Source organism: Ascaphus truei, chromosome 8 (genome assembly GCF_040206685.1).
Source record: "Ascaphus truei isolate aAscTru1 chromosome 8, aAscTru1.hap1, whole genome shotgun sequence".
NCBI classification, from domain to species: domain Eukaryota; kingdom Metazoa; phylum Chordata; class Amphibia; order Anura; family Ascaphidae; genus Ascaphus; species Ascaphus truei.
This window is the reverse complement of record NC_134490.1, coordinates 17,763,747-17,791,742: the sequence shown is the minus strand read 5'-3', so window position 1 is coordinate 17,791,742 and position 27,996 is coordinate 17,763,747. Positions and strand designations below refer to the sequence as shown.

Genomic DNA, 27,996 nt, shown 5'->3' with positions numbered 1-27,996 from the left:
ATTTAAAGAGGAAACGAGCAGGGACTGTTCTGGGAGAAGGTGAAAAGATTTTAGCAGCAGAATATTGGGTAGATTGCAAAGGAGAAAGATGCGAGACAGGGAGACTGTTAGCAGAATATTACAATTATCCAGAAGGGAGAGGATAAGGGCATGCGTTAAAGTTTTAGCAGTAGTGTGACAGTGGAAAGGGCAGATCTTGGCAATGTTACAGAGAAGCAACAAATCTTAGCAATGGCGTGAATGTTACATAGTTACATAGTAGACGAGGTTGAAAAAAAAAAAAGATATTCGTCCATCAAGTTCAACCTATGCTAAATTTAGACAACAGATACTTTATCCTATATCTATACTTCCTTATTAATCCAGAGGAAGGCAAACAAAAAACCCCAGTCATAACATCCAATGATATCTCACAAGGGGAAAAATAAATACCTTCCTGACTCCAAGAATTGGCAATCGGATTATTCCCTGGATCAACGTTCTTCCCATGTTTATTTGGTATATCCCTGTATACCTTTCCTTTCAAAAAAGATGTCCAACCTTTTTTTTGAACAAATTTATTGTATCTGCCATCAGTCTCCATGAGTAATGAATTCCACATTGTAACTGCCCTTACTGTAAAGAACCCTTTCCTTTGTTGCTGGTGAAATCTCCTTCCCTCCAACCTTAAGGGATGTGAACGGTGAAGTTCAGGGAAGAGTCAAAAGTCACACCTAGGCAACAGGATAGATGGTAATACCGTTTGCCGTGATAGAAAATCGGGATATTAAACCAGGAGGAGGAAATACGAGGAGTTCCGTTTTAGACATTAAGTTTAATGCGGGGGAGGGAAAGTGCCAGGGGACAAGGAGGAGTTATAGATATGGGTGAGGGTGGGGACTAAGAGGAACAAGGATTCTGCCCCTGCGTGTCTCCTGAGCTCTACCACAACCATCTCCTTTCCCCCCTTTCGCCTTAAACCCTATTCCCTCACTGCCCCTGCCCTTTTTTTGAACAAATTTATTGTATCTGCCATCACAGTCTCCATGAGTAATGAATTCCACATTTTAACTGCCCTTACTGTAAAGAACCCTTTCCTTTGTTTCTGGTGAAATCTCCTTTCCTCCAACCTTAAGGGATGTGAACGGTGAAGTTCAGGGAAGAGTCAAAATTCCCTAACATTCAGTATACGCCTAGCACCATCAAGACAAACCTGAAAAGCCAACTCTTACATGAAGCATCCCAATAACCTGAACTCATGGCTACTTTCCCAGTCACTCCTATCGAGCACTGCCATCTACTGCACTTATTCCCTCACCTGTCTCTAGGTTTCCCAACATACCACTTAGATTACAAGCTCTCCGGGGCAAGGATTTCCTTATTAATAAAATGTTTTACCAGGAAGTAATACATTGAGAGTTACCTCTCGTATTCAAGTATGTCCTGGGCACAGAGTTATAATGACAAATACATGGTTATAAATACATAGTTACAACGAGTGACTTTGTTGCGCTTATTGTATTATAAATCCCTGTATTGTCTTTGTAAAGTGCCGAGTACATTGTGGGCGCTATGCAAATAAAGATATACATACATATGGTGTAAGGTAATGGGAACGAGAGGGCATGTGGGTGAAGGGGAGAAGGAAATCGGCTTAGAAATGTCCAACTCTGTAACTGGAGAAAGGTATTCAAGAGTGGAAGGAGGTAGTTGCGATAGCAGAGAGGAGGGGGATGGGACAGAAGGAATTGTGGATTCCAGGTGGAAATTACTTATGATAACTCAATGAAATAGAACCAAGTTGCACATAAAATAACTAAAAACATTGACTATTAATAAAAAATTGTATTGCAAGAGTTTCATTTTGCAAGGCAATTCCTTTCAGACACTAAATGGCTGAATTACAGAATACAAAACTGAAATGATTAGGCTACGGCCCCAGACACTCCGCGCACGCTGGAGTCAGAGCCTGGCGGCGCGTGCACCGTGTCAAGCCGCGATCTGTGGTCTGAGGGGAAAGACAAGATTGCGACGGGGACGGGACGGCCATTACGTCACGCGGCTGGTTCGACCTCATTGACTGAACCGCCGCCGTGACGTGGCCAGCACTCCGTCGCCACTAGTAAAGACAAAATACATGTCTTTAAAAACTGTGGCTGCGCATTGCGATCTCTACACGCGCACGCTGGCAGGTACTGGGCCCGGCCCCATTGAGGGGCGCATCTTCTTCCCGCAGCACACGCTGCAGCTGACACTGGGGACCTAGCCTTACACGAGTCAACTCTATGATGCCTGGTCATGATCTGCCCTCCTATTGTCTCTGTATGTTCCTCCTACATACCAATTAGATTGTTAGCTCCTTGAAGCAGGGACTCCTCTTCCTAAATGTTACGTTTGTCTGAAGCACTTATTCCCATGACCCGTTATCTGTATTTGTTATTTATATGATTGTCACGTGTATTACTATTGTGAAGCGCTATGTACATTAATGGCGTTATATAAATAAAGACATACAATACAATCTCAGCTCATTGGTTAAACATCTCTTCTGAATAACAAAAAAAACCTATGTATTTTGCTTGTCCATACCAAACCAATAGCTTTAAGATTTAATCAGAAGATTGAACAAAGCTATATACAGCTAGCTATTTTTGGCAACCATTAACACATTTAAAATGATATTATCTAATTTACATAGACAAGTATTACATGAAAAACAATGTTTCCAAGACAAGTAAAAAATGAAAATGTACATCACCCCAACCTAAACATACAAATACAATAGGCCATTGCAAACACTCACCGTGCTACAGTCAATTTGGCTGAAAGATGATACTCCAAAGAGGTTTTGGATCAGGGACTGTTGCACATTCGCACCGACCCATACAAATAAATTCAATCCATTCTCAAGAAGGTACACTTCCCCCTTGGACAGGCGCTCTTCCGACGAACGGATAGCTACAGGCAAGGGCTCACTGTCAGGGTCCACATTGGACTGTTGAGAAATAAGAAAGAAAATGATCTTTAGACTACAATGTGTAGTGTAAAGGTAGAATATTGAAAGTAGTATTAATAATAGTATTTGAAAGAGAGATAGAGATATATATATATATATATATATATATTTTTTTTCTCCCTCACACTGTCACTATGTGACAACGTGGTTTCTTAACCCGGAAACAGAGTCCGCTTTCATTTCCCTTCAGTGCATAACATGTGCAGATCAAGACCTGCACTCCTATGATATCCAGATGAAAATGAGCCCTCTGCGGCCATGACACAGCCACATCATGGGGCCACTGGAGGGCCAGACCCACGATGTAGTGACTATGTCTTGGGGCAGACAAAGGGTTAAACTAGACTGAGGCGCTCAGGTGATGCCTAACCTAGCAAAGCGTGCAGGAATGCCATGAGTTTTACTTATGGCTGGATACCAACAATCTAGGAAGAGAACATGCAGCTCCGATTGTTTTATTAGGAGAAACACTTACGAAGGGCAGAAGCCTGGGGTAAAAGAAGACATTTGTATCTGCAACATCCATGGATGAGACTAGCTGGCGGATGTAGGCCCGGTCGTCAATGGTCACCTCTTGACCCGACTGCAGCACATCACTTTTGAGCACACAATTCAGGTAAACAGGAAGCAGCTTCATGCATTCTGGGAGTATGAGCTGATAGAAGCAAAAGAAAGTATAACGACCAATGCACTTGACCTGTTCACAGTATTTTCCACGACTGGAGGTATTAGGCCCTTTTTTTCTAATAAACACAGAAGTTGTGTACTAAATTATGCAAGCTCGCCATGCGAGTTCACTGCCAGAACAGCAATAATCACAACAAAATGGGCACTCAATACAATATTATAATTTTATAGCACAACAGAGAAAGAAACACACAAACTGTCTAACTGGACCTTAAAATGTTGAGTGAAAAGGTTATTAACGTAGTGACTAGATGGCCCACACTTGTGTATGTTTGCGTTTAACACGTGTTGGTTGGGTGTTTTACACACCAAGAGTCACTAAATATCAGCTCATTCAATTCAGTAATGCAACATTGAGCTGGGAGTACACATCTTCCACTATGTGAAGATTGCTTGCGTTCTTGTTGGGCAACAGTCAACAGAAGTAGCATATAGACACTATGTATAAGAAGATACCTGGCCAGCAGATGAAGGGCTTGCGCAGTTCTTCCGATAACAGGCCAGGATCTGTGCGCACTGACTGATTAGAGAGTCACGTACAGTCTTTGTTGGATTGCTCATAACTCCACGGTAAGCTAAAGAGATAGGGAAAGAGGTTAACTATATTCGAGTGCTCACAACCAATAACAAAGAAATAGAACATAGCATATTGTTATAGAGGTTGGGATCAGAGCAGTAAGGACAAATAATAACATCACAAGTGGAAGGGAAGTACCGGGGAAGTCTGGTACTTATTTGTCATACTAAAGCAAGGGAGTATGAAATGAGGGTATTGAATGTGTCCTTGAAAAGGATTAGAGTGCACTACTCAGAACGCCATTTGATTCAAAAGCACATTGTGTTACATAAAGCACTACTCTGGAACAGGGGTGGCCAACTCCAGTCCTCAAGGGCCACCAACAGGCCAGGTTTTAAGGATACCCCTGCTTCAGCACAGGTAGCTCAATCGACTGAGACACATGATTGAACCATCAGTGCTAAAGCAGGGATATCCTTAAAACCTGGCCTATTGGTGGCCCTTGAGGACTGGAGTTGGTCACCCCTGCTCTTGAATGAATAAGGGTAATAAACACAAGATTTCCAGCCCTGCTGAGGCTTCTATTTGCATAGTAAGGTCTAAGACTGCCTCTACTATTGCCCAATGGAACAAATGATAATGGCGATATAGAGCCACAGAGTTCATAGTGTTCGGTAAATCCCTACTGGATGTAATTCTTAACATGTCAGGAAGTGTCTAACGAGATATCGAAGGCTAAAGATTCGATGGAGAGTAAGAGGAGAAGGCCATGGAGCCAAGCCGCTTCTAGGCAATAAGCCCTTACCAAACTTCGCAAAGTAATTGATGAGTGTGTCGGTCTCGCAGTTTCGGTACAGATCAGCCAGCTGAGTGCAGCAATTCAGGGCCATGTTGTGAACGCGAAGTCGACGCTGGCCCCCGCAGCTGGTGTACAGCACAGCACACTGTGACAAAGCAAGAAGATACACAACCGTATAACAAATATTACAATACAGAAATTATCGGAAGGATAATAGGAAAAAGAAGATCTAGAGTCGATGTGAACATGAAAGACAAAGGGAGTCAGACTTAGGAAGTAATCAGAAAGTATGTTTTAAATTTGCTCCTATTTTAAGAATTCTTGGCTGAAACCAGTAGATGGATTTCACACTAGGGTCACTTTTCTCATTCGTGGACATCAAGGAAGAGAACTTTGGTCTGGTAATGGGGTAAAGGGTTTTTTAAAAGTTTCTTGTAACTCTTAAGAGTTTCATTTGTACAAAACCCCAACCATACTTTTTAAAATTCAATGACAAGACTTTAAAGTACTTAAGATAAAAGGTTGCTGGTCACCATGTTCTTTATTAGAATGAATATACCCCCAATATAATGCCATTATGTAAATATAACTTGCATGCATATAATGCATCATTACTGGATTCAAGACTGTGGGTGGAATATCAGTGCACTAGGTTTATATGGTACAGTGTACATATTACATAACAGGAAGAATATTCATAGTGGCACTTGTGTTCACCTGAAGGAGGGCACCACTGTCTTCACTGAGCTTGTCATCATGTTTGAACTCCACGGTGACTGTTTTATCACAGTCCAGCCCTGCTAGCTCCACATCCGTTGTATTGCTCATGTAAAAAGCACCAAAGAAGTCAGTTGCCCGGATGCCTGAAACAAGAACAAAATAAATGATGCTGTGAGCTGTTTCAATGTGTATGTGTATGTGTATTTGCAGGATTAGACATTTTCTGCTGTGTATAAGGTCTTCAGTATTTCTAATCATCTGCAGGAATATAATGTGTCAATTGTAAGATGCGAGTATAGCACAATGAATGCCAAAATGTACACACAGTCAAACTATGCTTTGCAAAAAGAAGATACCACATATAGAAATTTATATTAAAGCAATGATAAAGTTGGTCAGGTAAAGACAATTAGGGAAGCGTGTGGATAAATCACATGCATTGCCACTGTAAATGTGTTATCACCCCCATTTCCTGTTTCAAGGTACTATTCTCTGTGAAAGTAGTGGGTTGAAGGAGCGGGTCAGTGAGTAAAGGCACTGACTTATAATCACACTGAGTGTGAAGCAGGGGAACATGGTTCAATTCTCAGTGTCCGCCCTTTCTGACCTAGGGCAAGTCACTTTATCTCCCTGTGCCCCAGGCACCAAAAACAGATTGTAAGCTCGTCTGGGCAGTGCAGTGTCTGCAAAAAAATCTACGTGCTGTGTGCAGTATACTGTAGTTGTAAAGCGTTGAGTCCCATGGGAGAAAAGGGCTATATGAAATAAAGTTATTATTAATAAGTATGACAATAATTACTAATGCAAATTGCACAATGGCCACTGTATACATTGGTAATGTCCTCTGGCTCCTGATGGTTTGGCCTCCACCAGCTTTAAGGAAGTTACATTGGGATATGCGCATATAGATTGATAAAAGATAGTCACCAGTGCTAGTCCTGACCCTCATCACAGCATCAAATCCAATCTCTTTCTGCACATCTCGGCGCAAGTCGTTCAAGAATCGCTCCTTATCCGTTTCTAGCTACAGAGGAGAAAAGGGAAAACGTATAAAAGCTGAATGACATCAAATGTATTTCTTTACTTGTAATCGTTCACACCCTAAATGCAGGAGAGTCAGACGACAGTGAATTCCTAGTATGTTGCATGGAAGGTGCATGAGTGTGCATGGGTCTCAGGCACTGACAGGTTGCAGGACAAAATGTACAAATGGGGTTCCCAGTGCCAGCCTCCTATAAACCTTATGTCACAGGTAACCTACGTCAGCGGGTGCTCAACTCCAGTCCTCAAGAACCCCCCAACAGGTCAGGTTTTCAGGATATCCCTGCTTCAGCACAGGTAGCTCAATGAGAGGCTCAGTCGAAAAACTGAGCCACTGATTGAGCCACCTGTGCTGAAGCAGGGATATCCTGAAAACCTGACCTGTTGGGGGGGGGGGGGGGGGGGCTTGGGGACTGGAGTTGAGCACCCCCTGACCCACTGCAAATTAATTACACTGTGCTCAGAAAAAACTCATCGCAATTATAAATTGTACAAGAAACTGCTGTCAAAGTTATAATAGAGCAGATTATTATTAATAAGCTTTGGCGGAGTGTTATGCAAGTCGTATCGGAATACTAACTTGGAAGAAAGTGTACTTGTAGACTGAGCCCCCTGTCTGGTAAGGAACCACGCCGAGTGTCGCCACGTCCAAGTACTGATTGGGGAAGAGAAACAAGTCCACGCAGCAGCCTTGGGCCACACAATCCTTGGCCAGGTTATTGTAGAAACTGGTCTGGGGCTGGAATAACGTCTGCAGGAAGGGAGACAGGTAACCATTTTTATTGCAATCTATTTGAAACCAGAACTGCCTTAAAACTAAGGAAGAGAGAAGAGAATCCAAACAAACCAATGGAAAAAACATGTTCACTTGCACCACCCTAAATTACATATATTGCGCGATAGCAGCTTGCTCTGCATAGAAAATTGTGGATGTGCAAAAATTCATGTTCTGGACATTGTGCAATTAGAACTCAACATAAGCAAATGCAAAGGCTGCTGCTTAGGCATTTCCACTAACCACGTGTAGAAAAGTACGACTAAAGCATGTCCTATGGGCGGATCATGCACACACAGCTTGCTTTGTTTTCATCACATTGAGCCACCAGCATGGAACCTGTACACTTAAGGTGCACACACTGGTCTCTAGACCGACCTAAAGAAACAGGAGCTCCTTGTGTATGGTTTACCAGACTGTCGGCATCCAACACATTCACATGGAGACCTGCGGCTATACTCCCATCATACCAAGTCACAGGAAGGGCGCGGGTGCCCCTTTATTACTACCCAAGGCTCGCTTTACACTGTGTTTGAAACTCTCTCTCTCATTTGCAATTTGCAATTTGTCTTGTTATCCTGTTGGATGAGGACGGCACTGGTTCATCATACCAATTAGAGTGTAAGCTCTTCGGAGCAGGGACTCCTTTTCCTAAATGTTACTTTTAAGTCTGAAGCACTTCTTCCCTTTGTGTTATTTATATGATTGTAACTATTACTGCTGTGAAGCGCTATGTACATTAATGGCGCTATACAAATAAAGACAAACATACATCATTAAATTCATTGCCTACTAGTAATCACTTTATTGGGGCTCTTTGTTTGTTGTTTTTCGGAATTTATCATACAAATTGGGAACCTGTTCTGAGTGAGCAGCTATCCCTTAATTTGGTATTTTAAGTATAGATCACTGTTCATATTGTAACTTTGTTGTTATTTGCGCTTTATGTTCTCTTTTTTACTATTTAAAAAGCAGAGTCTATTACCTGCACCAATAAAAAAAAAAAAGTGTAGAGGAGGCCGCATCATTTCTACTGCAGATTAATAAGGAGAAGACAGAGGCACTTTATTTGTCAAAGGGGAAATTGGCATTAATGCAGGAGTTATCATAAATTTATTTCCCCTTTGACAAAGGAAAGTATTAGTGTTAGTCCCATTTTAAAGCTTACCTTTTCCTTGTCTGTATTAAGAAGCTTCTTGTCATCCCTGTTCTTTAACTTTCCTGGAGCTTCAGCGATGGGAAGAGTGGTGTGAAAAATGAAAAGCTTCCCAGCACAGTCTGCTGCCTAAAACAACAGGAAATACAGCGCGGTAAACAGGAGCAACCAAAACTGCAGGTGCTACAAGAAAGGCAAACAGACTTCGAGGTGCAGGACTGAAGGGCCGATTGGAAGTCAGTTTTGTAGCCATGCATCTGAACACTTTTGCTACTTAAGTGGCACTTCTTGCAGTAACCACATTTGCAATACTCAGGGGGTGGGCAACTCCAGTCCTCAAGGGCCAACAACAGGTCAGGTTTTCAGGATATCCCTGCTTCAGCACAGTTGGCTCAGTAAAAAAGACTGCTGAAGCAGGGATATCCTGAAAACCTGACCTGTTGGCTCTTGAGGACTGGAGTTCCCCATCCCTGCTTAAAGTGCTTCTCTTTTTACATTGCTTGTACATGCAAATGGCTGGTATTACCGCTCACCTTCAATGCTTCCAAACCAGCTTGGACAACTGGGGCAAACACCGTCTCTGTTTCTCTTGTATCAGCAAACATTTCAGGAATCTGGTCCAGCAAACTTTGGGAGCAGAGGGGGTAATATCAGAAAGAGGGCTTTGAGAAGCAGCAGCAATGTACGGTTGTGGCCGCACTTGGATGGGGAACACAAAGCTTGAAATGTTGCAAAAAGCATCCATGCTTCTCCAGGCGTTTGTATAGATTTGTTTATTAATTTAAAAGGCTCCAACACTTTAAATTAAGAATAATAAAGTAACATGTGCTATCGATAAAGACATAATATCAGACTCAGTAAATAAAAATGGTGCTTTCACTGGACCTGGCTGTCTAAACCAATCTCTTTCCTGCTCGTCTCAGTAAATAAAAATGTAACAAGTATTTCAACTTAAGTCTGGAAAGGCTGCTTCTTATTTTAGTTTGTAATAACAATTAAAAAGCAATGTGGTATATCCAGATCTCATTCTTAAATGTGGACTGTACTACCAAAAACTAAGGCATACCACTGGTTTATGCGACTGAAAGCAGACCATTTTTGGCATATCTTTACAGGCGCTTTGAATTCCCTTACCTGGTGATAACTGTCCTAGATTCATTAATGTTTACAAGAAAACCATCGAGCAGAGGAACAAACATATCCGCCACGTCCGACACCACCATCATCTGTGGCTGGGCCAGGGAGCTCTTCACATTATAGAAGTGGAGTACTTTGTTGTAGGTCACGAAGCCCACCCGGACCACCGACTCCTCCATATGTCCTTCCCTGGAAAGGAGAATGAAAAGGATGTCCATGTTTCCAGGAGAAAGTGTCCGGGGCGTCTACGTATGTTACATACAGAAACATTACCTGTAAGCGTCTCCCTATACTCGCATACCATAGTAAAATGGCAAGCTGAAGCTTGTACTGCTGGGGCTTGCAATGCATAACACAACAGGACAATAATATATGGTCCACTAAAATAAAATCTAATTAAGTTTATGCAGTCAAAACAGGTGACAAAGAAACAAGATCACCGTCTTCCTGTATGCAGCACGGAAGTTCAGTTTTGTTGTAGTAAGGGTTTTAACTTCAATCATGCAAGCAAGTTTTCCCAACTTAATGCACATTTCACTTGTTTCCAGCTCTATTCCTGCATTTGACAACCTCCATCTGTTTAACCCTTTCCCTAATGAAAACACAACCAGGCGATCGCTTGGGGGTAGCAATCACTTGGCAGCAACCAGGCCCCCAGTGACACGGACAGCACCAGAGCCTCCTCTCTAGTTCCGAGCGCTGAACGCCATCGAATTGAGAGGTGAGCGCACTGTTCCTCTTGAAAACAAATAAAATAACATGACATTCCCTGAATTTGATAAGGGACTCTAACAGTGCCAGCCATTGTAATATTGAGGGGAAAACTCATAAAGGCTGCCTAAGGCCGCAGATATAGTAGGCGCGCACGAGAGGGGGAGACACCCCGGGGAGGCATGTCGGAGGCGTGCCCTTGACGTCACGTGAGAAGGTTCGCCCTCATTGGCTGAACTGCTCAAGTGACTTGGCCGCCACGCGACAAAAGCAAATTATTTTGTCTGCCCGGGAATCATGCGGTTGCGCGCTCTATGGCCTTCCTCATTGAGGTACGGCCTTATGTTCGCGCCACGAGCAACATGGACGCCGCATAAGGGTTAATGCACCACCATCCTTACAGTATGGGCAGAGATTACTTATTTAACCCTTTGAGGCGCTAAGAACCTCTCACACAGAGTCTCTCTCGGACAGTTATTGTAGAAGGTGTTACTAACACATTACCTGGGCAGATAGTCCAGAAGAAGCTTGAGTTCTTCACAGACCAGTGCCACCAAGCCACTCTTCACAGCATTGTACGACACATCGATCATGAAGATGAAAGCCGGAGGATTAGGAATCTTCTTATTCTGAGACGGAGGTAAAAACAAATGTGACGTAGAATCTGTCTGATATTTCATGTAAATAAAGTCACAAGAACAAGTTAATATTTCTATTATAAACTGATCAGAAAATGTGCTACGTGGCAGAATTATGTTATGCCAGAAGCTGTTGTGTGAAACATTGACACAGGTTTCTGTATTGAGAGAACACTATAATCATATTAGACTAAGAATCAAAGTTACCGTTACAGAAATGGATACCAGAGTTGTTAGCATTGCTCGGATGTGCAGTGAGCATTTACACTACATTGCAGCGTCATTCCAAACTATGGGAACAATTCATACCAAGAACTGTACCATTTAGCATTTTGATGATTGAAAGCTTGGTCAGACTTCACTGCCGCTGCAGCCACCGTGTTTCAGTATGTTAAAGCTGCAGTTCAAGCTGTTTTTAAAAAAAATCCCCCGCCCCCCCCCCCCCCCGTTCAATATGTGCATCAATACAATCTGCACACTGACGAGTCATTAGCTAAACTGCAGATCGATTCGTTCTCCTGTAATCGATCGCTTGCTCCAGGTTATTTAATTCAGTTCTTGCACAGTATTCTGGGCCATGTAGTCCTGGAATATAATTGACTGGGCAGTTATTAGATACAATTGGTGCACTGCTAGAGAGTGGGCGGGGCTCAAGAGCCAGAGCCTATCAGAAGGGGAAGGGGCTGTAACTTTGGAAATGCTTCCGACATTAGATACATCAAAAATGTCTTAATTTTTTTTATTTTTTTTAAAAAATGCTACAAGTATTTTCTCACAGTACAGATCTGATTTAAAAAAGCAAAAAAACAAAAACACATGTAGGATATTGCTTGAACTGCTGCTATCATGCTTGTGTAAATAGATAGGGGGAAGAAAATTTAATACAGCTCAACCTCCTTATAACGCTGCGCTTGGGGTCCAAAGAATCACATCGCGTTATAAGCGGATCACGTTAGAAATAACGTACAATTGTATGCATTGTACAATAAAGTATTTAAGATACCAATAATCGTGTTGTAAAGTATTCATACATACGAAAATTGGGAGCCACGCTTGCACCGCGTTATAAGCGGATTCGCGTTGTAACGGATCGCGTTATAACGGGGTTGAGCTGTATCTGGTTTAAAAAGAGTACAAGCAATATAAGAACAAACCCTGTACCGGCCTGACTAAAAAGGGAAGCTCTAAAGAGAGAGATAAGTTTGTTTTACCTTACAGTAGTCGACTGTTGCTGTGAATTCGTAAGATCCCATAGACAGCTCAGGTCTCTCATAACAGTCCACCCTTTTCCCCGTGTGATCCAAGTGCTGGAAATAGTGAGGGGCCACTGTGACAAAAACACAGAAGTATTCAAGAAACTGCCCAAAGGCAGCAGAATCAGGATAAGAATCCATCAATCCGCAGAAATGAGTTTAAAACAATTATAAGAACTGGTTACAAACAAGTTAACTCTGTAGTAGGGCTCTTTAACTGGTGTCCCAAGGGCCAAATACAGACCGCGAACATTCCCAAAATGACCCTTTATACTAATTGCTTGGAAGGTGCAGTTTTTCACACAAACTCTCCTGTATATTAATGTAATTATGTATGGTGAAGATGTTCTAAATGCTTGCAAAATGTTGGAATATAATTCAGAAGTAAATGTAAGATTACATGGCAAGAAGCTTGTGGTCCTAATCCTAAATGTTTCCTGATCTAGTCCCTTTAGAGAACCAGTTGAAGAGATATGCTCTATAGGAGGGGTGGGCAACCCCAGTTATCAAGGGCCACTAACAAGTTCAGGTTTTGAGGATATCCCTGCTTCAGCACAGGTGGCATCATTGTTTGAGCCACCTGTGCTGAAGCAGGGATATCCTCAAAACCTGAACTGTTGGTAGACTGGAGTTGGCTACCCCTGATCTACAGTATATAGAAAAGGTGTTAAATGTATGGAACTGCATTATAGTACGTGAAAGGGGCGCAATTTAATAAGAAGCCTCTTAAATGCAGCGAGATGTGAATCCTCTGGGGAAAACAAAACAGATTTGTACAGACTTTATTGAAGCCTAGATGAGAGCACCGACTAAAAGCGCCTGGGGGTGTCTTTCACCAAATAAGACTGCACGAGGATCTACGATGAGTTAATTTCACCTCTATCTTTCTGCAGCTAACGAAACTGAAGCAGAGATCCGAGGGTTTTAATGCCTGTCCTGCTAGAGGGCACCGAAATACATTCCTTAAAGGTAGAACCTACTGTAAATAAGAGAAAGCCTGGATTATGTGCACAATTCACAAGCAGATCTATGAATGTTATTACCGGTGTATGATACACTCACCCTCTGTGACACAGCTGCAGAAACAGCACTGAAACCTTCTGCCGCCCTCAATGAACTGCATAAAAGGGCACATGTAGGCCTTGCATCTATTGCACCGAATGGGTCCAGTTTCTCCATGGTCAACCAAATACGGAGGGACCTGGAAGAGAAGAGGAAGCGACACTTTGATACTATTTCCGTTAGTAGTAGGATTGAGAGCAGTTCCCCCACCTGGAACGCCCCTCGTTTCTTAACCAGGATGGAAGCCAGGGGGTCCCCAGGCAGAAACGTATTAATTCCTGGGAACCCCGATTCCAGAGATACTAACCAGTAACAGGTAGTGCCAGAACTTCCTGGTATTTAACTCCTGTGCCACACAGGGCAAATAGGGAAATAACTTGGGCGGTAATTAAACCAGGGGAAAAAAAAAAAAACCTTATGTTTCGGCTCTGGGGACTCACCGCTTCCCATTCTGGGAAACAAAACCTTGAAGCAGAGGTAGCTAAGTCCAGTCCTCAAGTGCCACAAACAAGACAGGTATAGGTATTCTATGTTTTTTTTTTTTTTAAACACATGGTTAGAAAGATGGCAATCTGTAATTAATTACGTGTAGTATAGGCGAGCTTATGCAGTCTGTCTGGACTTGGAGATGTAATGTCAACCTTACTGGGCGACATTTATAGTTCACTTATGTTGCTTTCGTATCCAGGGGAACAGCCACAACAATGTAACACACACACACACACACACAAAACAGAACAATCTTGATTGGCTACAGCTCTTCGATTCACCCTCAGACAGAAGGTGGGTTACCTTAAATAAAACCAACAGTAAAAGCCACATCCAATAACGTATTAAAACCGATCATTTTAATAATGGAACGCCCATAAATGAGATTTAAACAGAAATGTTTAAACTTTTCAAATAATCACTTTTAAGATGTCATATGTTCCCATTTTAGTGCTACACTAATTAGGAGGGATTTGGGGTCCTAGTAATCACTGTTGCTGCTCAGAAAAAAGTAAGAATAAATGAGCACAAAGATTTATATTCAGGCAGCTCACAGGATCACAGCCAAGTTAGGAACATAAAAAAAAAAAAACATTTACAAATTACATTTAAAATCATTCAATACGATGAATTGTAAAACTATAAAAATATGATATCCCAGCTTCAGCACAGGTGGCTCAACCAGTACCTGCGTCAGCACAGGTGGCCCAATCAGTGGCTTAGTCTGACTAAGCCACTGATTGAGTCACCTGTGCTGAAGCAGGGATATCCTGAAAACTTGACCTGGTGGGAGTGGGAGGTCTTAAAGGCTGCAGTTGCCCACCCCAGGGTTAGCTCCTGCAGTGGGGCTTCATTTACAGTCTCCGATTCCCACCGACAGCTGCATGGAGGAAGGCCCATCCTCCCTCTCTAGCCTTTCCCTGGCATGGGAGAGTTAAGGCAGCAGCACGAGATCTGGTAATGTGGCTAAAATGCCAAATGGAAGCAGCAAAGGAGACGATTGATAGTAAGTCTGATAGATGTAACATACAGGTCTTGAACAGAAAACGTGTGTGTGTTTATAGCCACCCACCCCTTCCATGCTGTGCAATCCTGGGCAAATCCCTCTCTCTCACCTAACCTACCTGCTGCAAACATGCGGACAAGATTTGCATATAAACAATTTTTTTTTTTTTTTTTTTAGAAAAACCTTGGACGATACATAGAACATAGAAAACGTCGGTTGTACAACCACTTGAAATAACATTAAACACGAAGGATAATGGGACACTAGTTCCCCATGATTGGCTCATGCCTCGATGTGAACCAGGCAATAACACTAATGCTTACAAAACATGGTCTCCAAAATGTGAAAAAGGACCTGAATGTATCATTACCTCATCCGCTGGTAAGGTTGCCAGTGGTTTAATAATTGCAGCCAGTGGAACCTGGGACTGCTTTGCCATGTCTGAACTGGCAGGGAAGTTGTACGATGTGCATCTTATATAGCGAGGGCTGGCATTTCCTGCATTGGAGGAAAACAAGACAAGACACAGGTTAGTTAGTAATGCCCGAGACTTTGCAAGAGCTGAGCTGCTGTTCATGGAACCTACAGAGGAGCCGCCAGTGCGGGGTTCTAGGGAGGTCGGTTAGGATTTGAAGCTGGATGAGTCAGTTGAAGAGGGACTTAGTCACAGGACTCAGAGAGAGGGGCATAAATTGACAAGCATGTAAGGAGATGTAAATAAATATTTTAAGGTGCCAAGTTGTGCTAAGTTTTCCTCCCGTCTCTCCTTGGGAATGATGGTGAAGGTGTCCTGCGTGTTATTTGGTGAATCATAAGATAGATTTGTGGAACGTGGAAGGGGGATACCTTATATCCCGTTCGTGAAGGTAAAGCTGTAAGGAGTGAAACGCAGGAGGCTCCCGACTGACACCATGGCATTCGCACAGATAATAAATATGTATGGTATGTATCGCTGTACCCCCAACATTATGCTATACGCCTTTTGAGCGCCCTAGCTGCCAAAGTTTACCGGTAAGGAGACAGATCCATCTCACAGTTTGTGTCAGTTGAAGTCACAGGACTCAGATGCATAAATTGACATGAATGTAAGGAGATGCCATTAAATTGTTTACAGTGCTAAATTGTGCTAGATTTCCCCCCCTCCTCTACTTGGGAATTATGGTAACGGTATCCTGCCTGTTATAGGTGAATAATTAGATTTGTGGAAATGTGGAAGGGTGGACCTTACAAGTTCAAATAAGACAAATTCAGGATTTTCTCCCAAACACAGACTTGTAACGGTTTTGATCTGTCAATAACACCACGATGAAACCTTGAAATGGCCCACACCACCTTATAAAAACATAATAGTCTATCACACAGGTTCTAAACACATGACCTGTAAAATGGAATGTAGACTCTCTTTAATTGGCATTAATTAAGGTTAAAGCAAATCTGAAAGGAATGTTTTACTTGGCTTACAACCGATTGTTGAAGGCCAAAGTTTGTGTTTTCTCATTAGAGGCAAAGAGAAAGGAGCTTTACTGTACCTTGATCTTTGACTAAGAAATTTGTAGTTACAAGTGGTGGAACTTGTCCCCTCAATCCGGTAATAAAAGGCTCAGAGCTGCGGTTGTTCCTATCGTCCTCAATTACTTGGATCTATGATAGGAAAGAGATGTTAGCAAAGATAAATAATTGCTAGCATGATGCACACTTACAGAAACACGAAGGCCTATACCTAACTACATGAGGGAAAATTATTATATAGTAATTACACACCTCAACAACTGGAGAGGTATGATAGAGCGATGTATATTTAGGGTATGTCCAAACATTATTTTGTCATAAATTTGTAATGTCCAAGCTATTTACACACTTCACAGCAGTGTTCACTCGCATGTATTTCTGCTCATTTTAGCATAGAGCTAGGGGTTCTCAACACCAGTCCTCAAGACCCACCCCCCCACCAACAGGTCAGGTTTTCAGAATATCCCAGCTTCAGCACAGATGGCTCAATCAGTGGTAAAGGGTAGGAGATAAACAGACACACAGACTTGCTATTCAGAAAAGATTTATTGTGCCAAAAGAAACCAACGTTTTGGCTGCATATATCAATCAGCCTCTGTCATGGGGAGGGCTACGAAGAGTGAGCCCCCTGTGCTGAAAAACAAGGGGGACTCCAGCTCTGCTTAGAATAAATGTGAAGGAGGGGGGAGGGGAAGGTGCTACTCTGGGTGGAAGGGTACATATAGAACTATAGCAAGACAAGTAAACCCAGTTGTGGCCACTCAAATCCCCTAAATCAGGGGTGGGGAACCTTTTTTCTGCCAAGGGCCATTTGGATATTTATAACATCTTTCGCGGGCCATACAGACACAGACAGGCACACGGCAGGCACACGGCACCCCGCCCCACTACCTCTGGTAGTTGCTGCTGCTGGGGGGGATCGTGTAGGGCGGATGCTGGGATAAGTGCGGGTGGAACTGCTGGAGAAGCATGGGGGAAGTGCGGGGACTGCTGCTGGGGGATTGCTGGGGCTAGTACGGTGGCTGCTGGGGATCATGTAGGGCTGTCGGCGCCTCACACCACCTCCTCCCGATCAGGCGCGCGGCGGCCATTTAAAAAAAAATCAGCGCGACCCCGGTTATAGCAGTTGCCTTAGCAGGGCCAGACCAAATGATTTCGAGGGCTTTATACGGCCCTCGGGACTGACGTTCCCCACCCCTGCCCTAAATGGATGTATTATGACAATTAAAAAAGTATTTATTAACATAGATCCTCTAAAATAATGGTGGTGGAAAAACAACGCGCAGAGTTGGATTCCTCAATCACCCTTATAGGTGTTGGAATCTATAAAATAATGAAGGAGTAAGGTACACTATAATGCTCAATCGCCTTAGGTATAATAAGCAATTGTTGTTATTCTAATATCCTGTCTATGAGAACAGGGATAAGAAAGTGTGAACACTCAAAAATGCCAAGTTAGAGTAATCTGGACTGCTTGACAAATGAATGCTGCATACAGATGCTTGTAAAAAATGTAACCAGCTATGTCATAATGTTGGTCTGACTACTCAAAATGTGCTCAGTTGTATCATATGGAAAAAACTTTAAATAGTCCAAAATGAAGTCAGTATGGACAAATGAACTATACTATGTGTCCTATTCCTATAGGCATAAGTAAAAGTGAAGTCCCTATAATATTCGATAATATTAGTAGCCACAGATCTTGCTTAACACCACCCCCCCCCCCCAGGCCCTGAGAAAGCGTGGCTATAAGCGAAACGCGCGCGTCGGCGGTACATGCACGAGCAGGGAAGACGAAGTTATAGCGCAAGGTGGAGAGACAGACACACCAGCGCTCCCATGCACATAGTAAGACTCTGCAAAATAGCCTCCAGGCAAGCCGAGCAATCTAGGGGGTGTTTCTAGAACATCGACTAAAAGTAGAAGTCCTGTGGAGTTCCTATACTAACCAGCTGAATACAACTACTTTGCTGTATTTGGCTACCCTGTTTATGTATACCTATTAAGAGTGTCAGTTTTCAAGTGGACACATTGGTGGATACTTTGTATAAGTGATATGCTGCTATATATACACCAAGGGATTCATCATCATATTATACAGCGAGTTGCCACCATTTAGGGGTTAACAATTGGTGTTAGCAGGTTTGCACTTAAAGCCCACTACTTTCAGCAATAGAGGTTATATGTGTACCAGGCAAGAACTATTATTTATTGCTGGCTAAGACATATACTACAGTACACTAGTGGCATTTAATGATTGAGCCCTACAGGGTTATGCAGGTTCACTCTGGTGCATTGACCAGGAATAACATTTTGAGCACTACATTTGAGGATCAACAACCTGCATTACCTTAATAAGCAAGATCTGTAGCTACTAAGATTACCCAATATTATAGGGACTTCACTTTGGCTTATGCCTATAGGAATAGGACACAGTATAGTTCATTTGTCCATACCGATTTAATTTTGGACTATTTAAAATGTTTTCCATATGATACAACCAAGCACATTTGAGTAGTCAGACCAACATTATGACTTAGCTGGTTACATTTATTACAAGCATCTGTGTGCAGCATTCATTTGTCAAGCAGTCTAGATCAGCGGTGGGCAAACTGGGGGGCGCGAGACTGACTGCGGAGGGCGCGGGGTTTACAGGGGCCACGCACGCTTCCCAAAGGCACTTAAATTAAGTGCCGGGGAAGCGGCGAAGACCTCTATAAACTGCACTTAACTTGCTCCCGGAGAAGCGTCGCCACGGCAACGTGACGTCATGACACCGACGCCAAGGTCAGGGGGCGTGAAGAAAGATTGCGCTCCCCTGGTCTAGATTACTCCAACTTGGAACTACTATACTGAGTCCATTAACCCTCAGCCATTTTTGGGTGTTCACACTCTCTTAGCCATGTTCTCATAGATGGGATACTAGATTAGCAACAATTGGTTATTATACCTAAGGAGATTGAGCATTATAGTGTACCTTACTCCATTATTATATAGATTCCAACAACTATAAGAGTGATTGAGGAATCCAACTCTGTCGTTTTCCCACCACCATTATTTTAGAGGATCTATGTTAAAAAATAAGTTTATAACTATGTCATAATACATCCATTTAGGGGATTTGAGTGCCCACAACTGGGTTTACTTGTCTAGATATAGATATATATACCACCTGTGCTGAAGCATGGATATCCTGAAAACCTGACCTGTTTGGGGGGGGGGGGGCGGGGGCAGAAGTCTTGAGAACCCCTGGCATAGGTCATCACTAGTGGAGGGCAAAATGGTCCATGCAAATCATAATAGTGGAAATGGCAAGCAAATCTCTGCAAACGTGAAAGGAAACAGTAGGACATGGTGACATGGTAGAAATGTTCTGACATTTCTCCATGCAAAAAGGAAACGAAGGATTAGGTTAGATGAGGATATCAACAAATCAGCATTGTGCTACATACAGAGGGGAGCTCAATCTCTGCCGTCAGAGCTTCGGCAGATACTAATGACATCGTCACAAATGCATATTGTGTTTCAGATGGTTTCAGGTAGAAAGCCTTCAGCAAATCAGAACTCAAGTGTAAGGAATAGCTATCATACATACATACATACATACATACATACATACATACATACATACACACACACAATCTGGTAAATTGTATACACTATTTTATGTGTGTGTGTATATATATATATTTTTTTTTTTTGCAGAAAGGTTTTATATTTTGAAGTCAAACAAACAATACAGAACTGGAATTTTCTTTTGTAGGAGGTACCAATACAAGATATCCAGGAGATGGCAATGCATTGTCCTGCAGCATTTATTACTTTAATAGCAGGTGAAACGTCAGAAATTAGGCTTCCTAGAAATATACCATCTGAGTAACTTATCTATGACAACTTGGAGGTGTGACTTCTTGTTAAGTAGACCATGGGAATGTGGAATCAGTAGTAGTAGTGTGGCCTACTCCACACACCAACAGAAGTCATTTTTTTGTGAGTCAGTGGGTTTAGTAATGAGATTTTAACACCTGCAGACAATGGATCAGAACAATTCCAACTTTTAAAATGTAAAAAAATGGTTCAATGTGCAGTGTTTGCTTATAAACGCAGCACGTTTTTCTAACCTACATGAGGTGCCGTAAGTATCTTCAGGGGTTGAGTGGTCGCCAAATGTTTGTCATTGCAAGGTCAGGGGTTTCCTGGGATCACATCAAAAAGCTGAGGACTAATTGCTAACCCCAACACTCACAATACATAACTATTTGGCAAAACATAACATTGCCATTCCTCCTCCCCCCCCCAATAAAAAAAGGGGCAGTTCCATGTAGTGGGTCATTGTTTATTTAAAAAAAAAAAAAAAAGTTTTCAGTGCAATTTGCTTTCTTACCAAAAAACCAACAAGAAAAACAGCTCTTAAAGTAATGATTCTACTTATTTGTATCTAGATAAATATTAATATGGTCTACTTATGCAACTCCTTATAATGTGAGGATTGGCATACTGTCCCATCACTTAAAGCAGCAATCCTGTTTTCCAATTTTTTTTTTTTTTTAGCGTTACACGTTTTAAGCAGGGGGTCTCTGGAGCTGAACTTCGGTAATGTCAGCCCCGGGGACCACCTGCTTCCTGAGATACTTACCTCCGTAGGGGATGCCGGTATCTCTGTAGGTAGCAGCTCATACGGGGCTTGGTGGGGCTATTAAAATTGCAGCATTTAAATGGTTTATATCACGAGGGCCAATAGGAAGCTGTGACATCACCCCGTGGCCTGCGTGACCAGGACATTTAAACCTGCAGAGAGATTCGGGCACCCCCTACAGAGGTAAGTATCTCAGGAAGCAGGGGCTCCCCGGAGCGGAAGTTAACAGCTGAGCGCTGGAGACCCCCTGCTTCAATCATATCATTGTAAAGTAAAAAAATTGATGGCAAGCAGGATTGCTGCTTTAAAGATGTTAAATAAAAATTGTACAAACACCCAGAGCTTGTTTCCATTTGTTTTAAAATCAGCCCTTTCCGTTGTTAAACATTTTTATTGAGATTTAACTATTATATAAAAAGACAATGGACAATAAACCACTTAATGTTAAAGGCAGTAACCTTCATTGAACAAAGACACGTTTTCCTTTCCTGAACAACTATACTTGCATACATTTTGTATTGTTTGATTGTTTATTAATGTAGGAGGTTCAAGTTGCATTAAATTCGGTTTTATGTATATTGATTTGATTTTTGTTTATGCAGTGAAAAGCACATTTCCAATGCAATACTTCAACACTTCTAATATAAATTCTTGATTACGGATACAATGTATTTGCACAAAACGGCTTTCCAGAGGTTTCTGCATTGGTCAAGTTCATTACAGACATTAATATAGATTCAATCTATAAAACATTATTAATGATTAACAGCAAGTAAAGGCAAGAAAATGAAATATGAACCTGTCATTTCCTGCAGATATAAATATATATATTTGTTCCTCTCTAATGAATCAGAGGGAAGAAATAACATTGTCCAATTGCAAATCATTTGTTGAGTGTGTTTAAGTTCTGAACATACCAGCAGTTCTCCCCGGGCAGATTCCCCCAAGCCTAGATAACATTGATATTGTTTTCTTTGTTACATTTACCTGGAGGAGATGTGTAGCTTTTATTTAGTATCTTGGTTCAATTAAAGAGGCATTTCCTCTTGTCCAATTTTGTTTTATTAAATAAATGCAGCAGTTCCTTGCCTTTACAGCAATACAATTATCTAAGCTGCCGATCATTCTCCCGTGATCGATCGGTGTAGATCCTGCTTCCGAGGGCACCCAATATGGCTGCCTATTTCAAAAGAGGAAGTGGTAATGTTACTCCCTAAGTAGTTGCTTTCGCAATCCAAGGAGACTTCATACATAAAGAAACAATGCTCTCTATGCCCTTCTTTTAAAAATACACCAAGTATTATCTAATACTACACATTTAATTTATAGTAAAAAAAATAGGATTTTGAATGAAATGCTGCTTTAACCTGCTGACCTTAGTTCACTTTGGTGCTAAGAGGAACTGCCCCTTTAAGCAGGCCAGAGTATTAGGAATGTAGTGTATAATGTGAGGACATGCACCTGTGATCCATGGTGATCACTGATCACGTATCATCTCCCATAACTAATGGTAAGAATGACAGAGGAGGGAGTTTTGTATTTCTTTATACACTTATTTTACACTGGGAATGAAACAGGAAAGACAATAAATAAGGCCAGTGTTTATTTTCTCCTCTATTCCAAGTGCCTTGGATATTAATTAGGAAAATATTATGTACTGCTTCTGGTTCCAAGCTCTGTAATGCTGAACAAGCTTCTCCATATAACAACGTTAGACATACATATATACATTGAATGCACTGGACATACACTAACACACATTTCCCAGTGACAGATCACGTACAAATAAGTGAATGTAATACCAATTTAAAGAACAGAGCCAGGAAAATATTTGCGAGGCTCAGACGCGTACGAAATCAGAGAAGAATTACAATTATTTAGAACAGCAGGAGCCACTTATCGCACTAATACAACTGATACAAACAAAGGAAACGCTCATAACACTGTTCTCATTAACACCATCAAAATAATTTGGCCTGAAAGAATTTGCAGGACACGGCTTTTAAGAAGTAGTTTTTGTTTCATCTGAAAATCTGCTCGTTTTAGCCCTTTACTGAAGGTGCCCAGCACACATTGCAGAGCAATACATAGCACAAGGCTGCACAGAAGGGGCTACAATGCATTTGCCTGGTTGTTGGAATTTCTATTACTCCTATTTAAATGAAATATGATCCTTGTAACATTGAATTTCCATCACCACGTGAACAAATAAAGTGATTAGTGATAGGAGGAAGGTTGAAGGCTACATGCGTTAGTAAGGTGAGCGCTCAGGCGTCGGGCATGCACAGGGCGGTGTGACACATTTCACCATCACACACAAAACAAGGGAAAGACAGACACGCTTCACTTACTGGGCTAGGAATTGCGTCTGGGTCTATTCTGTGTCTCGTTTTCTGCGCGGGTGGCAGCTCATTAAGTTGCTTTTTTTTAATTGTTTTTAAGACGAGAACAAACAGGGTACCACAAAATAGCAAAGAGAGAGAGTATTAAAGAATAAAGAAACAAAAGAAAAAAGGCAACATTGTTATTCACCCCTCACCATATCACCTTCCATGTTTCAGTCGACAGGAACATTTCTATGGCAATTCATGCAAACTGTTAATTGCGAGGCTACGCTTACAAAAAGAGTCACAGAGAGGTGTATAGTGACCCGGCATTCAAAATATGCAAAGGATTACATGCCATATCTAGGTAGGAAACCAAAATATAAAGGACACAAGCAGCAGGACATTATGCCGAGCACAGAAATGTTACACTGCCACCTGACATTGGGCAAAACGTAAAACATGGCACTTTTGCCCCAAATGTAGTCTATAGATCTGCTTTGTGAGATGATTACACAACAATGTGTAGGTCTCACAAACCAACACAGGTACAAAAAAGAAAATCAAGCACATTTAACACAATCAGTTTTACAACTGCAGCTAAGTGGGAACCTGTTAAATACTATCCTGCTTGATGCTGAAGAACCCTAAAAAGGTACTGCCCCATAATATTACATGCCCTAAAGTAGCTTATTTTTTTAAAAAGTTTTTTTCTTATTTCTTTTCTTCAAATACAATTTATTGTGCATAAGTAGTCGTACTTAGCAGGGACATGACATGTTAAGTATTAGAAACTGCATCTTAAATCATGGTCTCTCCAGAAACCAATACCAAAAGGAAACGCATTCTGTGATCAAGACGACTTAAATGGTATATTTTATTTTAAATAGAACTTATTTCCTCTTGTTGATATAATCCTTCCACATAACATAAAAATGCTCAATTGTACAACCCACACAAAGCAAACATAAGGGAACAGGTTTAGCAATAAGAGGCAGACTGCACAAATGGAACAGGTATATAGTTATGTGAGGTGAAGTCACATTACAATTCCTTCTCATACAAAGCACAGTGTGACTTCAGTATCTTCATGTTCAATATTCTACGGACTTATGTTAAAGGTTTCGTATAAATAACGTGCTGCATGTAAACAATAAGGTGCCGTGCTAAGCACCAAGATACAGTCATTTACTGTACAAAATAAAAGTTGCTGATGTATTTGTAAAATTAATTTGGTGTCAGAATGGATATTGCAATTTAAGTTGGGAGTGAAGCTTCCCTATATATTGGCAGCGGTCATTGCTACTTCACAGGTCTTGCTGGTTATTACAGTAGCTTTGTTTTCAACAAGCAAATGTTCAGAGGTATAGCAGTTATTTAATTAAAAATGAGGACATTCCTATTACGTAACTCGTTATTTAAAGGCACTTCTCTGTCCAGCAAAAATGGTGTTCGCCAAGCGTCATACGCTGTTTAATATGCGGGGGTCACTACGTTCTCAATTTGCAAAACCCCCACACAAATACTATTGACGGTTATTGGCCAAGGCTTGAAAATGGAAGATGTCACACGCAGGTCTCCGAGTCTAGTACAAGACTAAGAGACTTGCAATGGTGCTTAAAGATTTCATTTTAACCACGAGTAATATAAGTAATCCTAATTATTACAGCTGCCCATACTGACCCTCTAAGGGCATGGAGTTCACATTTGGTGTACACAACCCCAGTTTGTAAAGGGTAACTTATTATTCACTTACAGGACTGGGAATGGAGTCTGGGTCCAACCTTTTCTGTGCAGGGGGTGGTGGTGCAGGAGGCCCTTGTGGACCCGGTTGAATTCCATAGTCAGGAGGAAGTGGATAAGTACCAGGGTACCCTGGCTGTGGACCCCTGGTTGGTCCGAAGGAACCTGAGCACAAACAACAAACAGTACATGAAATACATTAGACGTGTTTCATCTTTAGGACACATGCAAACTTACTTCTGTTCAGCTATTTTGCTGCTGGTGACGCAGCAGCAGGTTGCGTTAAGGAAACTATAGCCTCCAGAAAAAGTTACAGTTAAATAGGAGGACACATCTGGAGTTGCAGTTTTACGTACGTCAGGGGTTTCTCAACTCCATTCCTCAAGCCCTCCCCCCCCAACAAGTCAGGTTGTCAGGATGCAGTCTTCGACTGAGCCACCTGTGCTGAAGCAGGCATATCCTAAAAACCTGTCCTGTTGGGGGGTATGCAGACTGGAGCTGAGAACCCTTGATTTAAGCACTTCCACTGCTAAAAAAAAGAGCGCCAACTTTTAAAAAGGTGCATTTAGGGGGTTTACGTCGTTAAAAAAACAAACAAAAAAAAACCAACTCTAAAAAGACTACAGATTGTTATACAGCAATACTGCATCAAGTATTATTTTGTATTTTGATGGGTGATCAAAAACAATATTTAACAAAAAAAATAACTCCTCACTAGCTCAGGAAATATATACTTTGGTGGCCGTGTCAACAGCTGCCTCATGTTCTAAAGATAATCAATTAAAATGTAGAAAAAGCCAAGATCAAATAGGACAATAACCGATGCCTCTGTATTTTCCAGAGGTAGCCATGAAATGCTCCCATATTACACTCATGACTAAACTAGTAACTTTCGGTCTAATATGCAATTAAATTAGAAAATGTTACGTTTTTTGCACTGTGCCACTTTGTTATATAGTTGGCAATGTAAAGGAAAGTGACGCAAATACACTAAATTACTGCCCCGAAGATCTCCTTATCCAACAGTGTGACCTGAGACACAAGTACATCAAGGGACTTCATGAGGTCAATTACGGGGAAAAAAAATATACACCATTTAATTTTTAATCAAAAGTACCTTGGGTTTAACAACGTGTTCTGTTAAACCTGCTTGATACATAATGTACATGTTCTTAATTATCTTCATAGTTAACAGGATGGCTGATCTTTAACGTAAAACAGGGCAAAGAGACCTTTAACATTTCAACACAGCTTTCCAGCATTGCCTTCTAGTTTCATCAACGGTCTTGTTACAACAGCTACAGCCTATAAAACCCAAATATTATCCAGCGAAACACTACTGTGGTCTAAATGTGGTTGCAAGGCAAAATGTCAGTGTGTATTTCTACGTAAAGGGCCTTTGCAATGACATACCATTCTGCTGAAGAGGAAATCCGCTGTGAGCAGACGTCATAGGAGGTGGTCCTTGAAAACCAGTCATTGTAGGGCCTGGGGGAACTCCAGGCATGGTTGTTTGCGATTGAGTAGGGGAGCCATGGTCAAGCTGTGTTAATGGTGGTCCTGAAAGAACATGCTCTGCCAGTGGTGGACCTTGCATTGATGTGGGTCGAGGGGCTCCAGCAATAGGATGTTGATAACTTGGAGCAGAAGCAGGTGGAGGGCCATAACCTTGGGCTTGTGGAGCAGGAAAGCGCTGTGGGGCTGTCTGGCCGGCAAAATGCTGCTGTTGGGGCTGCTGAACCTGTGGCAGTCTGGTAGGAGGAACTTGGTTATTAGAGTATGGGGTGTAAACACCAGATCCAGTGGCAGGAAAGCTTCCCGAGGTCGGTGGAAGGGGACTCTGCGTACCTGTGGAAAAAACACAAAATAATAATTCTTCAGTAAATGACAAATATAAGCCTCAATTCTCCAAAGCTCTTTACGATGGTAAACGTGTCTTGATCCAACAATACTTACAGTACAAAGAAGCTAGCTATACTGTATGTTATATATTACATCCAATGAACTGGTGGGAGCCTAGTATTCTTTTGTGAAAAACTGTTAGTATCTATTCTAATCAAACCTAATAACCTATTCATGTATTAGTCAAATGCTTTTTCACATATTCTAGGACAAAATGCATGCAATTAAAAAAAAAACTCTATTTTCCCCATGGTTGTCAAACTAACTACATTCTTGATTTGAGAAAATTCTGTTGACACCAAGGGTTTTAATTCTACAAAAAAAATAAATTAAGCAATTACTATAATAATACAATAGGCAACATTTATAATTACATCAATTAAAAAAATAATATAAATAAGCATAAATACCCAACACCTCAAAGCATAGTACATGGCCTGATAAAAGTACTTTTATAGGTGCTACAGGTAACCTGTACAAGATGTCAGCGCTTTGTTACCCATCTACTTGAATCAAATATTTTTCTTGCACTCAGAACAAAACAACTCTCCAGCAAAATATCCATGTATTCCATTCACTGTATGAGGACGTCTGGCTAACGTGTGGAAATAAACCTGTAAAGATTCACAAAGTCTTACCGTAACCCAGCCCGGCAGGAGGGGGATTGGATGTTGCCACGCCACTAATCTGCATTCCCCTCATTTGGTTAGTTAGATGCTGTGCATTGGTTGAAGTGGGAGTATATGGCTGAAAACTAGCTGCCGGTGGCAAAGTCCCTGGTTGCATGTATGGTTGGGACATTGGAGGCCTGTTGAGGGAAGAACACCTTAAGTAAATCATCCGATAACAATGATGCTTTACACCCACTGGTCACATGTAAATCCTGCTAAATGTGG

At 41.6% G+C, this 27,996-nt stretch overlaps 1 protein-coding gene across 5 annotated transcripts in view; it reads right to left on the bottom strand.

Moving 5' to 3' along the window:
* SEC24C (SEC24 homolog C, COPII component) overlaps nucleotides 1–27,996 on the bottom strand; it is a 39,432-nt gene that overhangs the window by 3,830 nt on the left and 7,606 nt on the right. For 3 of the 5 annotated variants that reach the window (XM_075610627.1, XM_075610630.1, XM_075610628.1), the window contains 19 exons: nucleotides 27,739–27,908; nucleotides 26,612–27,046; nucleotides 25,212–25,363; nucleotides 23,483–23,551; nucleotides 16,516–16,627; nucleotides 15,357–15,484; nucleotides 13,492–13,630; nucleotides 12,388–12,503; nucleotides 11,043–11,167; nucleotides 9,825–10,016; nucleotides 9,224–9,317; nucleotides 8,703–8,819; nucleotides 7,340–7,510; nucleotides 6,646–6,742; nucleotides 5,716–5,861; nucleotides 5,005–5,143; nucleotides 4,139–4,257; nucleotides 3,471–3,650; nucleotides 2,783–2,974 (listed from right to left, as the gene is read on the bottom strand). In XM_075610627.1, the coding sequence (XP_075466742.1) occupies nucleotides 2,783–2,974; nucleotides 3,471–3,650; nucleotides 4,139–4,257; nucleotides 5,005–5,143; nucleotides 5,716–5,861; nucleotides 6,646–6,742; nucleotides 7,340–7,510; nucleotides 8,703–8,819; nucleotides 9,224–9,317; nucleotides 9,825–10,016; nucleotides 11,043–11,167; nucleotides 12,388–12,503; nucleotides 13,492–13,630; nucleotides 15,357–15,484; nucleotides 16,516–16,627; nucleotides 23,483–23,551; nucleotides 25,212–25,363; nucleotides 26,612–27,046; nucleotides 27,739–27,908 (2,893 nt within the window). The remainder of the gene's footprint in view (nucleotides 1–2,782; nucleotides 2,975–3,470; nucleotides 3,651–4,138; nucleotides 4,258–5,004; nucleotides 5,144–5,715; nucleotides 5,862–6,645; nucleotides 6,743–7,339; nucleotides 7,511–8,702; nucleotides 8,820–9,223; nucleotides 9,318–9,824; nucleotides 10,017–11,042; nucleotides 11,168–12,387; nucleotides 12,504–13,491; nucleotides 13,631–15,356; nucleotides 15,485–16,515; nucleotides 16,628–23,482; nucleotides 23,552–25,211; nucleotides 25,364–26,611; nucleotides 27,047–27,738; nucleotides 27,909–27,996) is intronic. The other 2 variants (XM_075610629.1, XM_075610632.1) reach the window with 1 other exon arrangement.